We start from the raw sequence: 17554 nt of genomic DNA, 5'->3' as shown, positions 1-17554 counted from the left end.
CTGTGGCAAACAGAAGCAGAAGGATCTGTTGCACTCCATTTAATGAGTGCAACAGAGGCGGTTTGGTGATCCATCCATGTGATGAGTAACCTCGTAAATACCCGACTGATTAACGATTGTAGCGAACCGTTCATGTAAGCTCGTGGGATCAGACTGCCCGCGGGGCCATGTAATGAACAACCTTGGCTGAGACATGAAGACATGTGTTAGTTTGACTGACTGGGTTATAACACAGGTCTCCTGTGCACTAGAAAATGCAACTTTCTTATCACACGAGCGTGGTCACAGAACCACCTGTGTTACACTTCACCCTCCTTTGACCTACTTGAAGAGATCCATCCAAGTCACAGGACCAATGGCTAGGCTTTAGCCTAGGCTTTAGCTCAACAGGCTTACACAGTCTCAACCGAGTCAAATGTTCATCTTATAATGACTACCCTTGCTGTAGACTTGAAACCAGGGGCAGACTGGGACCAAAACCTGTCCCTGGCATTTTGAACACACCGGCCCATTCTTTTCCATGCGGCCCCCATTATTAGCCAAATAACTTAGCCAAAACATGTTAGACAGGCCCAATGGGCGAAGAAATTTACCAGTCCATCTGGCATTTGCACAAAATACCAGATGGCCAGTCTGCCCTGCTTGAAACTAGACTATGTCTAACACAAACAAACACATGTCAAACTAACACGTCTTCAGGTCTCAGGCAAGGTTCTCATCACATAAGCATGGATCTCCAAACCACGCCAAGTCACCTTGCTGGATTTCAAAGACTTTTATAAGTGTAGCAGATCATTTCAAAGTATCGGCCCTTGCGCAATTTGAAGTAGGCCTTTTTTTTAAATAGTACGATGGGTTGAAATGCTTCAGGAGGGCGGTCACATGTGTTTTCGAGGCAGAAGTCCTAAGTTCGAGTCTCCATATGAGCTGAATCAGGGGGAAGCGGTATTCGCTAAGCAGGCAGCGTGACGTCCATTGCAATGGTGCCACTGGACTCAGATCTACAGTAGCGCTGGTTCAACCGCTGGGGTCGCTGTGGACTGAGTTAAGGAGGTGAATGTAGCAGATAGGGATCTGTGAAACTCACTTATCAGCCTGAAGTGTCGCTCCTTGCACAATTTTCAATAGCGCGGTGGGTTGGAGTGCTTCAGGTGAGCGGTCACGTGTTTGCGAGGCAGAGGTCCTGAGTTTGCGTCTCGGTATGAGCTAAATCAGGGGGAAGGGGTACTCGTTAAGCAAGCATCGTATCGTCCTTTACATGAACTTATCTTTATAGGCTTTAACTAAGTGGGCTAACTCAGTCTTGTGACACGCAGGAGAACGGGTTCTAACCCAGTCAGTCACAAAAGCCATATTAAATAGGGAGTGGAGAGGCTATCCCTAGAAGGGCTATGACAGGGCATTTCAACTATACTGAACAAAACTATACTTACACAAAATGCAATAATTTCTAAGATTTTTTACAGTTCATATAAAGTCAATCAGTCAATTGAAATAAATTCATTAGGCCCCAATCTATTGATTTCACATGACTGAGAATACAGATTTGCATCTGTTGGAACAGATACATTTTTTTTTAAAGGTACGGGCGTGGATCAGAAAACCTGTGGCCTGTGGAATGTTGTCCCACTCGTCTTCAATGGCTGTGCAAAGTTGCTGGATATTGGCGGGAACTGGAACACTCTGTCGTAGACATCAATCCAGAGCATCCCAAACATGCTCAATGGATGACATGTCTGGTGAGTATGAAGGCCATGGGGAACATGTTCAGCTTCCAGGAATTGTGTACAGATCCTTGCGACATAGGGCCGTGCGTTATCATGCTGAAACATGAGGTGATGGCGGCGGATGAATGCACAACAATAGGCCTCAGGATCTCGCCACGGTATCTCTGTGCATTCAAATTGCCTTCGATAAAATGCAATTGTGTTCATTGTTCATAGCTTATGCCTGCCCATATCATAACCCCACCACCACGGGGCACTCTGTTCACAACGATGACATCAGCAAACTGCTCGTCCACACGACGCCATACACATGGTCCTTGGTTGTGAGGCTGGTTGGCACTGAAATCGCTCCATAAAGTACTATCTCTGTGTTACAGATACCAAAGTCCGACACAGATGGAAACTAATTAGGGCATGTGGTGTGTGTGTGTGTGTGTGTGTGTGTGTGTGTATGTGTGTGTACAAACATGCGTGTGTGTGCGCTATGCATGCAAACAGAGAGTGAGGAACTAATAGTTCTATTATCTCCTTGGTAAAGGAAGATTTATCTAGAAAGAGAAGGAGGTGGGGTTAGGGGTGCAGAGGAGGGGTGCTGGATGGGGGTTGGTCAGTAGTCAGTACTTAGAGTGTGTAGCCCTCTAATGGGCCTCTCTAGGGAACGAGATAAGGGATTTGGGGGGAAGATCCCTGCTGCTTGTTGTTGGGGTGTAAGAGGACTTAGGAAGAATATCCCCTCACCCCTACCCTCCTTCCTGGGGAACCAAATCCCAAAATGTGGTTTGATGGAATTTGAGGGGAGGAAGAGCGCAGGTTTAAAAGGGGGGCGGGACTAAACGACTGACACTCCCCCGTGTTTGGAAAAAAATAAATGTGGGTCAGCGCTGGCTGGTGTTGATAATGATGATACCTCGTTACTATGGCAACACATGCCCCCAACCCGCCCCCCACCTTACTTCCTCTCGCCTCCAGCGGAAAACAGCGAGAGAAAAACACTATCGTGCCAGAGGGAGAGAGAGAGAGAGAAATGAGAGAGTGAGACGCAGAGAGAAACAAAGAAAGAGAGACCGAGAGAGAAACAGACAGCTAGAGAGAGAGAGAGAGATGGAAAGAAAGAAAGCGAGAGACTACCGCTCCAGGCATCCTTTTTCTGTTTATTTAGCCCTCCACCTGACTAAAGCTAACATCGCTGAGTCTGCCAGGCTCTCTGATACGACCTCACTAAAACCAACACAGTAGTGATGTGCTCACTGCAGGCTGAATGAGATGAACACCGTCAAACTGTCATTGACTTTGCCTGTGCGGAAGCATGACATGCTTGTTTTTAATGGCAGTGAAATATCTTATATGTTATAATCATTATATACTCTGTACGCTGAAGAAGGCTGAGACTGAAATGATTACATTATTAAAGAGTACTATCCATTTCATTCACCTGTGAAACATCTAGACAGAGGCCTAGACTAAGGTCATAAGTGGGCAATAAAGAAGCAGAACTCACTTAATCTGCTTTGCATAGTTGATTTCAATCTCCGATCGCTCTTTGACGAATTTGGTGTACCTCTCCACAAACTCGATGCCCGACTGTGTATGCTTCTCCAAGTTATCAAACTGATCCTGTAAACAGAGGAGAGAGAGAGAGAGAGAGAGAGAACGATGCAAGAATGAATATAACATCCCAATACAGTTCTAACGTTTTTGACGCAGCATTCTGAGATTTGGTTAAGGGCAGCCATCTTGCAGTGACACAAATCTCACTACAGTAGTTGCCAAGGACCAAAAGTTGACTACATGACCTTTTCCATGCGTGTTGATAACGCGGCAGCAGCTTTGAAATGTCAAGAGGTTTAACAGTTCCAGGTATCCATTATAATGGCTGTACCTTGCCTACACAAAATTACTCACGGCAACACTGTTTGTGCTAATATTTTCCCCTTCTCAAAAGGCCAAGGGTTTTACAGTCGACAATTAGACCTACTCTCTCGCGTTGCTGCTGCCACTTAACTTGTTATCCAAGTCTATTTGGCACACCTGCCTTCTAATAAGGCAACATGGTAAAACAGAAAGAGTTGAGGTCACTTAATTGAACAGTGGGTCTAGCTAGCCTTTCTAACTTAGCGTTGTTTGTCTGTTAGTAAAAGTCTTATGGGTCTGGTACTTCTTGGAGCTAGCGGTACCGATTCCAAAGAGACTGTTTTTACCAGCCAAAGCCACCAATAAGACACAATGCTTGACTTACTTTATAGACTGTCTGATATGTGTAATTCATGTATTGGGTGCCGTTGTGGGGTTTTGGTTTTCTTTCTTCTTCTAAACAGCTTATAGTGTGGGTACGACATCCATGGTCCTCCTAGTCTCTTAAATTAGATATTGGCGCCCTGTAGTATTGCTGTACACTAGTGGTTACAAGCAGAAACACCTCCACTGACGAACTCCTTGACCCCACCATTTACAAAAACACATTCAGCCTCCTCTTCACTTCCAAGTAAAAGGACTTTCACTGTAGACTACTTTTAGCCTAGAGTGAAATGCATGACTATGGCCAGTGACGGTGTCTTGTGAAAGGCTAACCCACAATGGCCTTGTAAATTATTCATAGATTCATTCAGTTATTCAACCTAACTGTACTCATCTGTACCTTGGAGTTGAACAGGAAGCATGAGGTACATGATAGTCACACGAATCCTTTTCACGCAACGTCTCTCCTCTGTCATATAGCCTAAGTATGTGTAGAATAGAGAAAAACTTGATGATGTTATTAAAGCTAAACTCAGCAAAATCACCACGTGGCAGGAAAAAAATCTAAATACCATACAAACAGGGTAGCTGTATATATATATATATATATATATTCCATAGGTGTTATTATCGTGTTAATTGACAAGTCAAACCCAGTGAGCTACCTCTGGAACAGCTGGGGGCCAATGATGAAAAAATTGAGAACCACTGACTGATTGAGTCAGCCGTTCTCAATTGACACAAGGCCATACATGAGTTTTTCACAAGACACCATCACTGGCCATAGTCATATATAATATGTGTTGGCATAACACAACACATATATATATATATATATATATATATATATATATAGTATTTTACCCCCAATTTCAGTCTTGTCTCATTGCTGCAACTCCCCAACGGGCTCAAGAGGCAAAGGTTGAGTCATGCGTCCTCTGAAACATAACCCGCCAAACCTCACTTCTTAACACTGCCCGCTTAACCTGGAAGCCAGCTGCACCAATGTGTCGGAGGAAACACTGTTCAACTGACGACCGAAAGTCAGCCTGCAGACCCTCGGCCTGCCACAAGGAGTCGCAAGAGCGCAATGAGCCAAGTAAAGCCCACCCGGCCAAAACCTCCAAATAGCTCCAACAGTCCCCCATCATCTGTAGTCCACCTCAACCAAAGTAGAATCCCTCGGTGCAGGATATTCCCCAACTGTCGACCGAGCTACCGTCCCAGTCAGCATGACAGCGTTCTTAGTGGGGGTGTCTTTTGTGCTGCTTTAATCCATCGTTTTACACAGCCAGCCTGCTACAGCTAGCTAGCTCCTTGGCACAGGAAGTGGATGTGGGTTCTGCAGTTTAGTATATGGGCTTGATGCCCAAAAAATATATACTTTTTTGGGGGACAGTTCTTTTTTTCTGTAGGCTATCATTAGTGCTGAGCGAATAGTGCTTTTTTAGGTTGGCTCAGTTTCGGGTTAAATTATTAACAAATAATCAAGTTTCGATTTCAGTCTTCACTATTTTTGTAAACGCTATGCATTATGCGGGTTGCAAAATGCTGTAAAAAAAGAAAAAGAAAAAACAATGAATAAAAGTCCCATGATGGTCGTGACTTCCCATTACTGCTTATTTATTCACATTGATTTACTTTTTCAAAATACAAGTGTATATTGTGTATATTAAAATGTGTTTCATTTGACGACTTTATTATTTCATTTCAAGTTATCATCTCCATAGAGCTGCCGCCTATGCTGTCTGACACAATCACTATTTTAGTAGTTCTTCAAAGTAAACAAGGCATACTTTTATGACTGCAGAATAGCAGCTATCAATCACTTAGATCATGTATTTTCAGGTAGAGATAGCTTGCGAAACAACTGCTCTCTATCCATCTCCATCGTGCTATCTTCTCTCCCTGCCCCGCACTAACCTGATGTAGCAGGCATATACGTACTCGGTTGAAGGTTTACACACGAACATCCCTCAGTGGACCCACTCATGTGAAGAGAATTGTAAAACATTTGGCTATTCTATTGAAATAAAAAGACATGCCAGTGTAGCTTCCTCTCATATCATATTCTTTCTTTCTTTGTCTTTATCCCTCACTCCCCCCTCTCTCACGCACTCTCTGCAGCATGCTCTCCTCTTTCTTTCTTTCTCTCTCTTTCTCTCTCTCTCTCTGCTCCCTTCTTCATCCCTTCGTCCCTGAAGCGGTGCTCGCCACTCATTGCCAGCCTCTGTGCCAAATAGATTCAGCAGATCTCCTCACAGGGTTTGGTTAATTAAAACACTGGATAGCAGCCACTCGACAGGATCTCACCATACAACCACATAATGAGCGTCCTCCAAATGAAAATGTGCTATAATACGGAACTTCTCCACACCCCCACTGCATCCAAACACGCCGCGCACTAACACGCACAAACATCCCCCTCACTCACACACGCATCCCTCCACAGAAGTAGGAGGACCACTTTTGGAAATTCATGTTTCAAGTTCTACCCTCTGGGATCCAATGCATATCTTGCCAGTGTATTATTTGACCCAAAATACGTAGGCTAAGTCACATTACCCTTCTTAGTTGAGGCAGTTGAGGCAGCATGGTATCCTATAGTCGCAGGGGGGGGGGGGGAATCCACCCTTGTCCAACGTCAAAATCCAACCAAGGTCCAACTCTCCTCTGCCCAGAGTGGAACAGCCAGTCAAGCCTCACTGTGGTTCGGTTGGAAAGGGTATCATTCTCCAGAAAATACTGACGGTATCCAGTCCCATTGAAAGTACACAGAATGGGTTACCAAGGAAGTCCAGTGACCATTCGAAGGGTCAAGCGCACTATTCCTATCCCTATTTTCACCAAGGAGACCAACATCTACCCTGGTGAGTCTGAGAGAACGAAGGGAAGGGGTCCCGGAGCAAGAGAGAGGGATACAGTACTGAGACACACATACACACACTCCTCCTACACACACTCTGCATCTGCGGCCAGCCGTAGCCTGGGAGCATGCAAGCTAAATGCTCCGTCAGGCGTGAGATGAACTCAGTGGGATGTCAGAGGAGGAATAATTCAGAGAGGGGGGAGGGGGATAGAGGGGCGTAAAAGAGGTGGAGAAGAAAGAAAAGGATGGGATGAGAGGGACTGGACTGGAGAAAGAGGGAGGGGTCACTTTGATGAAAGATAATGCAGATGACCAACATCCCCTCATTCATTAGCTGGACAACCCAAGGCAGGACAGTGGGGGACACTTCTGGGAAAAGATGTGTCACAATGGTGACACGTGGTCTGAATACACGACTAAGAAGACACGTTCTACCGCATAAAGGGAGAGAGATCTCAGAAAGAGGAGAGAGAAGAAAGGGAGCGAATGGCTTTCCACTAGAAAGGGAGAAAAAAAAACACCTTGGCCAGGCGATTCCCACAGGCGGAAAAAGTGCTAATAAATTATGAATAACACTGCATATCAGAACAAAATATCAAGGAAAACGACAGAGAGTATAGGAATCTGTGTCAAAGGTGCACTCTGATATCACAGAAAACCATCACCACAATTCTCTACTGCCTTGACACGTCAAAACAATGTGTTTAGACAATCCGGAAGAGGCAGGGGGCCAGACAGTCACGGCATTTGTAGTCTCGCTCATCAGAAACTTGGGCGCTCGGCTTCATGAGAGACTCCATCTTCATTGTTTCAATCTATTTCTGAATCTGAAATCTATAGAAATTCCCTGTCGGCATCTGCCTTCGTGTTCAAAACCCCTCACGCCGTCCCATTGTTTCATTCCCGAGGAAAACATCCTGACTATGGGGCGCAGTCCCTCTCTCTCCTCTCATCTCACCCCCTCCTATCCCATGGCCCCCTGCTCGTGCCCCACTTCTGTATCAGCTGTAACCTCTGACCTCATTTCCACAGCGATCTGGGACAGGCACAGCCGTTCCTACACTTGTTGATTCAGGGCTTATCCGATCCACTATTGTACTGCACATCGGATCGGCCCATTTAATTATATTTAGTCAAATCAATATACCGTACCGTAGGCTATATCACCCCACTCCTCCATGAGATCTGCGAAGGCTTGAAATGAACAACAAAGGAGGCACTAAGGAGGCTAATGCTATACAGTATGTTACAAAAATGCACAAAGATGTGCTTGTTTGTGGTAAAGTAGCTTAGCAAAGGATTTTATTTAAGGCCTATACCTAGCTATATAGGCCTTTGCTTACCTATATATCTCTATACTACTATATGGCTCTGTGTAGGTAGGCCAGTTGACAAGCATTAGCATGCAGGGGAATGCAATCTTATTTTATATTTAATCCCATAGTTTGGTTTGGTCATCTCTCCAGGGCTGCTAATACATGATGAAGCTTCAGAGTGCACCTCGGCCCGACCTCTGTGCTACCATTCTGTGTCACGCCTGGTATTATCCAGGCTTCTCTCTCTGCTACCCTTCTGTGTCACGCCTGGTATTATCCAGGCTTCTCTCTCTGCTACCCTTCTGTGTCACGCCTGGTATTATCCAGGCTTCTCTCTCTGCTACCCTTCTGTGTCACGCCTGGTATTATCCAGGCTTCTCTCTCTCTGCTACCCTTCTGTGTCACGCCTGGTATTATCCAGGCTTCTCTCTCTCTGCTACCCTTCTGTGTCACGCCTGGTATTATCCAGGCTTCTCTCTCTCTGCTACCCTTCTGTGTCACGCCTGGTATTATCCAGGCTTCTCTCTCTCTGCTACCCTTCTGTGTCACGCCTGGTATTATCCAGGCTTCTCTCTCTGCTACCCTTCTGTGTCACGCCTGGTATTATCCAGGCTTCTCTCTCTCTGCTACCCTTCTGTGTCACGCCTGGTATTATCCAGGCTTCTCTCTCTCTGCTACCCTTCTGTGTCACGCCTGGTATTATCCAGGCTTCTCTCTCTGTTACCCTTCTGTGTCACGCCTGGTATTATCCAGGCTTCTCTCTCTCTGCTACCCTTCTGTGTCACGCCTGGTATTATCCAGGCTTCTCTCTCTGCTACCCTTCTGTATCACGCCTGGTATTATCCAGGCTTCTCTCTCTCTGCTACCCTTCTGTATCACTCTCTCTCTCTCTCTTCCTTCTTCTCATCCTCTTCCTTCTCCTCTCTCCTTAGCCCCTTACTGTCTAACACAGAATGAAAGGTAAAATATAACTTCTGTTGGCACTGAAAAATAATGCAATGACTTTGCATAAAGCCCCCTAGGCAATAACCTGGCTAGTTTCTACACTTTTTTTTCAACTACAGAGGGTGGTAGAGGGTAACAATGCCCCCATTATGCTGGCCCCCGAAGGTGGTCAACAACACTTAGATAGGGTCTGCAAATCATTGACTACTGCCAAATATTTTGGAAGGCTCTCTCTCCCCCTCGAACCTCCCTCCCTCCCTCCCTCCCTCCCTCCCTTGACCTCAACTCTCCAGAGAGACTGCTGTTGTTGCTTCTGTTTAATCTCTGTTCAGAACAGAACACCAAAGAGCCGCAATCTCCCAGAGACAAGACGTGTATAATAACGGCCCTGTAAGCTCCAACATAGGATGATTCACCACGACAGGCCTTGGAAGAAGACAACAACTTCTGATGAAACGTTTGACACGGCGCCCTCTCTTCTTGATGGGAGAGAGGACACAAGGAAGCCAGATCTAGAGAAACCTCCTCTATAAGCTTTTTAGATTGCGATTCCCATTATTTTATTGGCACCTAACTCTAGGTTGGTGGTTTGCTATTTTCCTTTCATACCAATGAAAGACTGTAGTAGACCGGGCAGACTCAAAAACCCTGCTGATCATTACAGGCTAGGACTAGTCTGTCTCATACCTTACCATAAGTTACAATCCAAATGTTGTAGCCTGCCCATCCACAACCAACTACCTCCAACCCTTCTTTACAGGTCAGTGTTCTCAATAAATGGAAAGCTGTGCCCAGTGGGAAGAGGCATTCAATAGGCCATTAGAAAGAGAGAGAGGGGAGGGGTCCGTGTTTAAGGTTGAACAGGTCAGCTGAAATAAGAGAACGCTATCTAATAGCCTGTTAAGTAGTTGTCCAAGTGACCAAGAGTCATGGACCTACATGTTTCTGTGGGTCAGAAAATCTTAAGGAAGCACGCATGCACACGCACACACACACACACACACACACACACACACACACCAACCAGGTGCTAAAGATAGGCCTACACATAGGTAGCTTATTATCGCATAGTCACAGAAATGTCATAAATGGGAGTGAGTCTACAAAACACCATGCTTTCAAACACATGTCATCAAGGCAAAGGGTGGCTACTTTGAAGAATAACAAATGTTTTGTTTAACACTATTTTTTGGTTACTACATGATTCCATATGTTAATTCATAGTTTTGATGTGTTGACTGTTCTACAATGTAGAAAATAGTAGAAATAAATAAAAAACCCTTGAATGAGCAGGTGTATCCGGTACTGTGTGTGTATATATATATATATAGGCTGTCATTGTAAATAAGAATTTGTTCATAACTGATTTACATAGTTAAATAAAAAAATTATGAATACCACCAGTAATAATTTATTTTTATTTTATTCAACTAGGCAAGTCAGTTAAGAACAAATTCTTATTTTACAATTTACAATGACGGCCTACACCGGCCAAACCCGGATGACACTGGGCCAATTATGCACCACCCTATAGGACTTCCAATCACGGCAAGTTGTGATACAGCCTGGATTCAAACCAAGGTGTCTGTAGTGATGCCTCTAGCACTGAGATGCAGTGCCTTAGACCGCTGTGCCACTCTGGAGCCCCATAATATCATGCAGACAGAAAACATTAACATCCAGAAGTAGCACAGTTTCCCACTGTTCCTCCAGAAATAATAGTCATACCACAGGACACACGTGAGAGAGAGAGAGAGGGGGACACCAGATGTCCCAACAGAGGTGACACAGAGAGACAGAGGGGACAGATGTTCTGCTGGGCGGATAGACAGGATAGACAATGGGACTATAACTAACGAGGGCACAAAAGTCATTGTCTCGGTCAGAGATCCTTCACATCACAGTAGAATAGAATAGAAGTGTGTCGTAGGACAAAAGTGTGGACCAGATGTTATGAGTAGGGCTCAGAGGAGACTTTCCTGATCATATGACCTGACAAGGAAAAATGGATTGGCTATAGGCCTAACTACGGCCCAGAGGTTTTCCTGGTCAGTTCACATGGTCAGAGACAAACTTCCGGCCCTTGTCACGAGGAATAAGTAATTCCACTGAAAAGTATCACATAGTATTAACAGTAGCGCAATTAGGGTGATTTGGTTTTTTCTAAATAACAGACCAGGATAATAATCAGGAATCCGATCCTGATCTTAGCATCTTGAGGAAAGCTGCCCCAGGTCTTTTTGTTGCTGAGATACCAAACTACTGGACCTACGCACCGAGTCATATGATGTAACCTAAAGTCCTTAGGACTTGTGGTCCTTACAACTCCTTATTTAAACTAAACATACAGAGCAAACGGTCATCAGCATCATCGTTGTTTAGCTAACAGGGACAAAGTACTTTCCTAATACGGCATTATCTTTGATCTCTGTATGTCATATCTACTTCACAAGAGTGGGAGGTGAAAGGGGGGTTTCAATTAGGTCTTCCTAAGAATATCTCTCAATGAGAAACTCTGATGAACAATAAATCCCTGATCGGTTGGTCGGTTGTGTAAAAGCCCCCCCGCCCCGCCCCACTCAATCGGTCATTAGCTCTTTGTGATGAATATCCAATTGGTGCTAACAAGTCCACATGCACCGACAGAAGTTCTAGTCCTTGCCAGTCTAATAAACTACAGCAGCATAGAGGAAAATGTATGATTGCTCAGTAGTTTTCCTATTCTAAACAACCAACAAATGTCATGACATATAACAATCTCCCCTCTCTCTCTCTCTCTCTCTCTGTCTGACCTTAACACAAAGGCACAGTAGAGCAGAGAGGAGAGTTGTACTCTGCAAAATAGTTGTTTTGTTTCCTCCCGGCCCTATCAATGCATTAGGCTACTCCAGCGTGTCTCACGAGTATTGGGCGTCCGACCACCAGGGCAAATATTTAGTGGGAGATGCCGACCTGGGTCCCAAGCACACAGAGGCTTTGTCCATTGGACTGGGCAGGAATAATAATCTCCACTGGAGGACTCAGTAACCCCTAGGCGGAGGGGACAGACACACACACATACAAAGGGACACACACACAGCTCTCCACTGGACAGTGAGTATCACCACAAACATTTGCCTTGCTGAACTAAAAAGGCACAAAAGCACCTTAAGTGCCCCCTTCAACCCCACCGCCCCCCTGCCCTACTCCCCCCTAAACAATGACTTTACACAAGACTGTAATCATTAACCTAGACCTCTCCCTTCCTTCCCTTCTCTTGATGTGGCCGTTTCAGCCTGTTCTGAACCACAAGCAATGACTCCACATCACCCTGACTAAAACCAGCTCTGATCTTCCCCATGCAATATAAAAAGCCCATATGGCGTTTAGAATGTAAGTTCTCCCTTAATATTTAGCCTCCTATAAGCATACTTTTGTGTCAGCTGTCGGAGAGTTTTACTCCACCCAGTTGAGCTGTTGATAAAGTATTCAAAGCGGCCCTCTAAAAATATGTATACACACACATCCTTTTTTTGCATAAACGCAGCTGTCTGAGTGTGCTGACATCAGCATGTGTGTTAGTGCTGTTGTTTGCATGCCACGCACATATTTATAGCAACACGACCATGGCTAGTCGTGGTGTGTCTGTCCACACGTGTGTGCGTTCTGCTGTTAGCAGGGCTCTAAAGTGAGGCCATTGTGGTCGCATATGCTCCTAAATATTTAGCTGTGCTACTTGGAATTTTATTTTGGGAGCATCAATATGACTAGGGGAGAAGAAAAAAAAAAATCACCAGGAATAATCGTTGTTATGACTAGGCTTTGCTGTACTGCTGCCGCCGAGTGCCATACCCCGCGGGCACCTATAGTGCACCTATAGGCCTAAGGCTCGTCAATCAGATGGCCCTACGATTACAGTGTCTGCAGCTTCCTCGAGAGGACAGCAAAATGGATACTGTGAGAGTTCCAAACGTTTAAAAGAGAGACTGTCGACGAATACAGCAAAGAGATGCTGTTTTTATGAGTGAGTTGTTCATGTTTACGTTTTCATTCAGCTCTGTCAACCCCCTTTTTATTCAACACTTTTATACGCCATAAAACGAGCTTCTCCCTTCTTCCACTTCAACCAGCACTGCAGCTGCAATGAACGAGTGTATCAAAAGGCTTGCATTGTTATTATTAGTGGAAATACTTCACTTCCTCTGGTCATAGGAGTAACATGAATTTGTGGATGAGGCCAAAATAATGCGGAGTGACTCAAGTTTCGCCATCAGCTGGAAGACGGTGTCCCTTTTTTGGTCATGGTCAGTCTCAGCGGACAGTGAGAGAGCAGAAGGCTGCTCCCTCCCTCCCTCCACTGAATCAGATGCAGGCATCGTCAGTAAATTGAAATAAAATAAAATAGTTTATGCCCACTCAGCTGTGCCTCACAAGCAATACAACAACTGATCTATTTCCGGTGTGATCATAAACCTTAAGTTTTGAAATATCATTTGGAAATGGTCAGAGAAGAACAACATCAGCAAGGCAATTCAAGCATAGCCAATATGCACAAACCTCATTGCTACAGACTGTTTTGAATAAGTTATTGTTGCATAGCCTTAAATCTGAGCAGTAGATCTCAGCTTGCAGGTATTTGTATCAACATTTTAGCTTTTTATAATAAACAAAAAAACTAGATTTCACCTCCTTCCTATAGGCTATAGTAATCAACTAAAATTCCAGACTTTGAACAAGCTACAGTCATGACATTTTGTACATACAGTATTTGCATCTCCTCTTAAGCAACATGTTTCCCATAAGGACTAGGGCTGAATGTCCTTTAGGTGCCTTTTGGCAAACTCCAAGCGGACCTTTCACTGAGGAGTGTCTTCCGTCTGGCTTGGTTTTAGCACTGACATGCACCGTCAACTATGGGACCTATATAGACAGGTGTGTGCCTTTCCAAATCATGTCCAATCAACTGAATTTAGCACAGGTGGACTCCAATCAAGTTGTAGAAACATCTTAAGGATGATCAATGAAAACAGGATGCACCTGAGCTCAATTTCGACTCTCATAGCAAAGGGTACTTTGTATGTGAGGTATTTCTGTTTGACATTTTTTATACATTTGCAAACATTTCTAAAAACCTGTTTACATTTTGTCATTATGGGGTATTGTGTGTAGTTTGATGAGGAAAACAAACTATTGCATCAATTTTAGAATAAGGCTGTACCTTAACAAAATGTGGAAAGAGTTAAGGGGTCTGAATACTTGCCGAATGTACTTTATATGCTTTATAATGCTTTTCAATGACTTCCGGTTTTGGTGGAAAATACCAGGTTTCCCGAGAGAACAGTGACTTATTCTTGGGATGGAACATTTTGTAAAATACTGGAAAAACATTCAACCCTCATAAGGACCTATAAGCTCGGCTCATTATATTTCCTGCATTTTTTTTGTTCCCCACCAAACTTTGAACAAGCATATATCCTGTCACTTTTGAGCTACAGTCATGACATTTTGTACAGTGCCTTGCAAAAGTATTCACCCCCCTTTGTGTTTTTCCTATTTTTGTTGCATTACAACCTGTAATTTAAATGGATTTATATTTGGATTTCATGTAATGGACATACACAAAATAGTTCAAATTAGTGGAGTGAAATGAAGAAAATTACTTGTTTCAATTTATTTTAAATGTTTATTGGTCCGTGCATATGTATTCACCCCCTTTGCTATGAAGCCCCTAAATAAGATCTGGTGCAACCAATTACCTTCAGAAGTCACATAATTAGTTAAATAAAGTCCACCTGTGTGCAATCTAAGTGTCACATGATCTCAGTATATATACAGCTGTTCATCAAGGAAAACGCTATGTCTGTTGCAAACCCAACACCTCTAATCACCCAGAGAACACCATCCCCACAGTGAAGCATGGTGGTAGCAGCATCATGCCAGGCGGATGTTCTTCGTAGGCAGAGGCTTGGAAACTGGTCAAAATTGATGGAATGATGGATGGTGCTAAACACAGGGAAATTCTTGAGGGAAATCTGTTTGTCTTCCAGAGATTTGAGACTGGGAGGGAGGTTTACCTTCCAGCAGGACAATGATCCTAAGCATACTGCTAAAGCAACACTTGAGTGGTTTAAGGGGAAACACTTAAATGTCTTGGAGTGGCCTAGTCAAAGCCCAGACCTCAATCCAATTGAGAATCTGTGGAATGACTTCAAGATTGCTGTTTTTCCTTGAAGAATGGGCAAAAATCCCAGTGGCTAGATGTGCCAAGCTTAAAGAGACATACCCCAAGAGACTTGTAGCTGTAATTGCTGCAAAAGATGGCTCTACAAAGTATTGACTTTGGGGGAATAGTTTCGCACGCTCATGTTTTCAGTTTTTGTTCTCTTATTTCTTGTTTGTTTCACAATAAAAAAATATTTTGCATGTTGTGTAAATCAAATGATACAAACTCCCCCAAAACATCTATTTTAATTCCAGGTTGTAAGGGAACAAAATAGGAAAAATGCCGGGGGGGTGAATACTTTCGCCAGCCACTGTACATAATATGCATCTCCTCATGAGAAATAAGTTCCCTATAAGGATCTAGAAGCTCCGCCCATTCACAAATGGTGAACATTTTGAAAGAGAGTGTCGACTATCTACAGGCACTGTAATTCTATACAGATGCAGCTAACAATGTATTAACATTGGCAAAGGGTGGGACTATGAATCTATCGCCGTGCGTTAGTTACACACGATACCTCAGACACCACTGGCCCTATTTTGACGAAACTTGGGTGAATGATGTGTCTCGCCACGGAGATCCGACATTCACAAAATTACACTGATTGGCAAAAGGGAGGCGCTATAGTAATAACTGAAAACTTCAATGCATCTCTCTATCAAGCAGTCGAGTCCGTTCTCTGACGTCCCATCCATTGTGAGCTATCAGTGCGGATTTCCGGCGAGGGAAAAAAATACTTAATTGTTTGAATAATTGTCACAAATTGGGGGCGGGGTTGTTGCTGCCTAAATCGTGGGAGACAACATGTTTATTGTTGCCTTGTTTAAGTTTGGAGCACCAGTGCTACCAATTAAAACATGTTAATTTAGATCCCTGGCTGTGAGTCACTGTAACTGGAAGGGTGGTAATAACTCATTCATTGAGGCCTTTACAGCAGAAATCATTTGGGCTTTGCTCATCAGGGAAAGTCCTTGTCAGTTGTCCAACTGATTGTATTCAACTGAAATGTGTCTTCCACATTTAACCCAACCCCCTCTGAATCAGAGAGGTGCGGGGGGGCTGCCTTAATCAACATCCACGGCACCCAGGGAAAAGTGGGTTAATTGCCTTGCTCAGAACAACATATTTATTCCTTGTTAGCTCGGGGATTCGATCCAGCAACCTTCCGGTTACTGGCAACACTCGAACCACTAGGCTAACCGCCTCCATGTGACAAATAAACGCCCTGTCCCTGAGCTCCGAAGTTCAACTGACACCAAGTGACAGTAGATTTGTGCTAGTGTTACATAGCCAACATTTAATTTAAACCAAGTAAGGTTCCTTCAGATACTGTATCATGTATTTTTTTTTAAAGTAATGCATTGCAGATTAAATTCCTACTAACGGTATTGTACAGACTGTGGCGCTCAGGTGCGTAACTGTCTCCTAACTGTGACGGAGATGTTGAAGATGAGGATAGAATCACCAGTTACTGATGTACACTCACAGAGCTGGTAATCTTCATCTGCAGTAGGGTCTGCAGATACTCCTCAGACGGGGTCAGCTTCTGGGTCTCATGGCTCAACCCCGTCCCTGCACCCATCCCCGGGTTCGGTGCCGAGGCCCTTCTCAGCACATCCGTTTTCATCGTGTCTGTTTTGGGCGAGCACACAGTGTCCAGGAGTCCAAAGAACTCACTCCGCCTGCGCAACATGCTCATGGTCATTGCACACCAATTTAGGAGAATGGTATAGGGCAGACAAGGACTTTAATCCATTTCAGAAGGTGAAAAACACAATGGAGGAAAATAATACACGTTCTGACCAAGATGGCCTTTGTAGATCACAACAATAACTCCAACAGACTGAAGATTCGAACAAAAAAAGGATGAAAGAACCAAAAGGGACAAAGATAGAAACCAAGGATGAAGAGAGACTTCCAGAACCAATCTAACCAGTCTAGAACATTACCAGCCTTTACCCAGAATGCCCACGACTCATGACATGACTCAGTAGAAACCTGGTTTTGACGTGGTTATTAATCTGATTACAAACCCTTTCGCCTCACCCCGACCCCCCCGCTACCCCACCGCCCAATCAAATGTCACCGTTCTCTCTGAGATTACTACACCGGGCCAATGAACACACGTCAGCCATTGTTCTTAGAGCTGTTTTTCAGTTTGTTATTTTTGAAAGAGATCAAAGTCTTATTTCTTACATAATCGCATTTTGTCTAGAATAAAAGGCAAACTAAAATAAAGAGAGATTTCTAGGATTTAACC

At 44.1% G+C, this 17554-nt stretch overlaps 1 protein-coding gene across 23 annotated transcripts in view; it reads right to left on the bottom strand.

Moving 5' to 3' along the window:
• The window catches only part of LOC112230890 (formin-binding protein 1), a 91941-nt gene that overhangs the window by 49252 nt on the left and 25135 nt on the right, over positions 1–17554 (bottom strand). For 22 of the 23 annotated variants that reach the window (XM_042311516.1, XM_042311510.1, XM_042311515.1 and 19 more), the window contains exon 2: positions 3226–3341. In XM_042311516.1, coding sequence (XP_042167450.1) covers positions 3226–3341 — 116 coding nt within the window. Of the gene's footprint in view, positions 1–3225; positions 3342–6527; positions 6959–17554 lie in introns of those variants that run through there. The other variant, XM_042311514.1, reaches the window with a different exon arrangement.

The sequence above is a fragment of the Oncorhynchus tshawytscha genome, linkage group LG33, assembly GCF_018296145.1.
Source record: "Oncorhynchus tshawytscha isolate Ot180627B linkage group LG33, Otsh_v2.0, whole genome shotgun sequence".
Classification (NCBI taxonomy): Eukaryota; Metazoa; Chordata; class Actinopteri; order Salmoniformes; family Salmonidae; genus Oncorhynchus; species Oncorhynchus tshawytscha.
The sequence above is the reverse complement of the archived record's forward strand: the minus strand, read 5'-3'. Positions and strand labels throughout refer to the sequence as shown.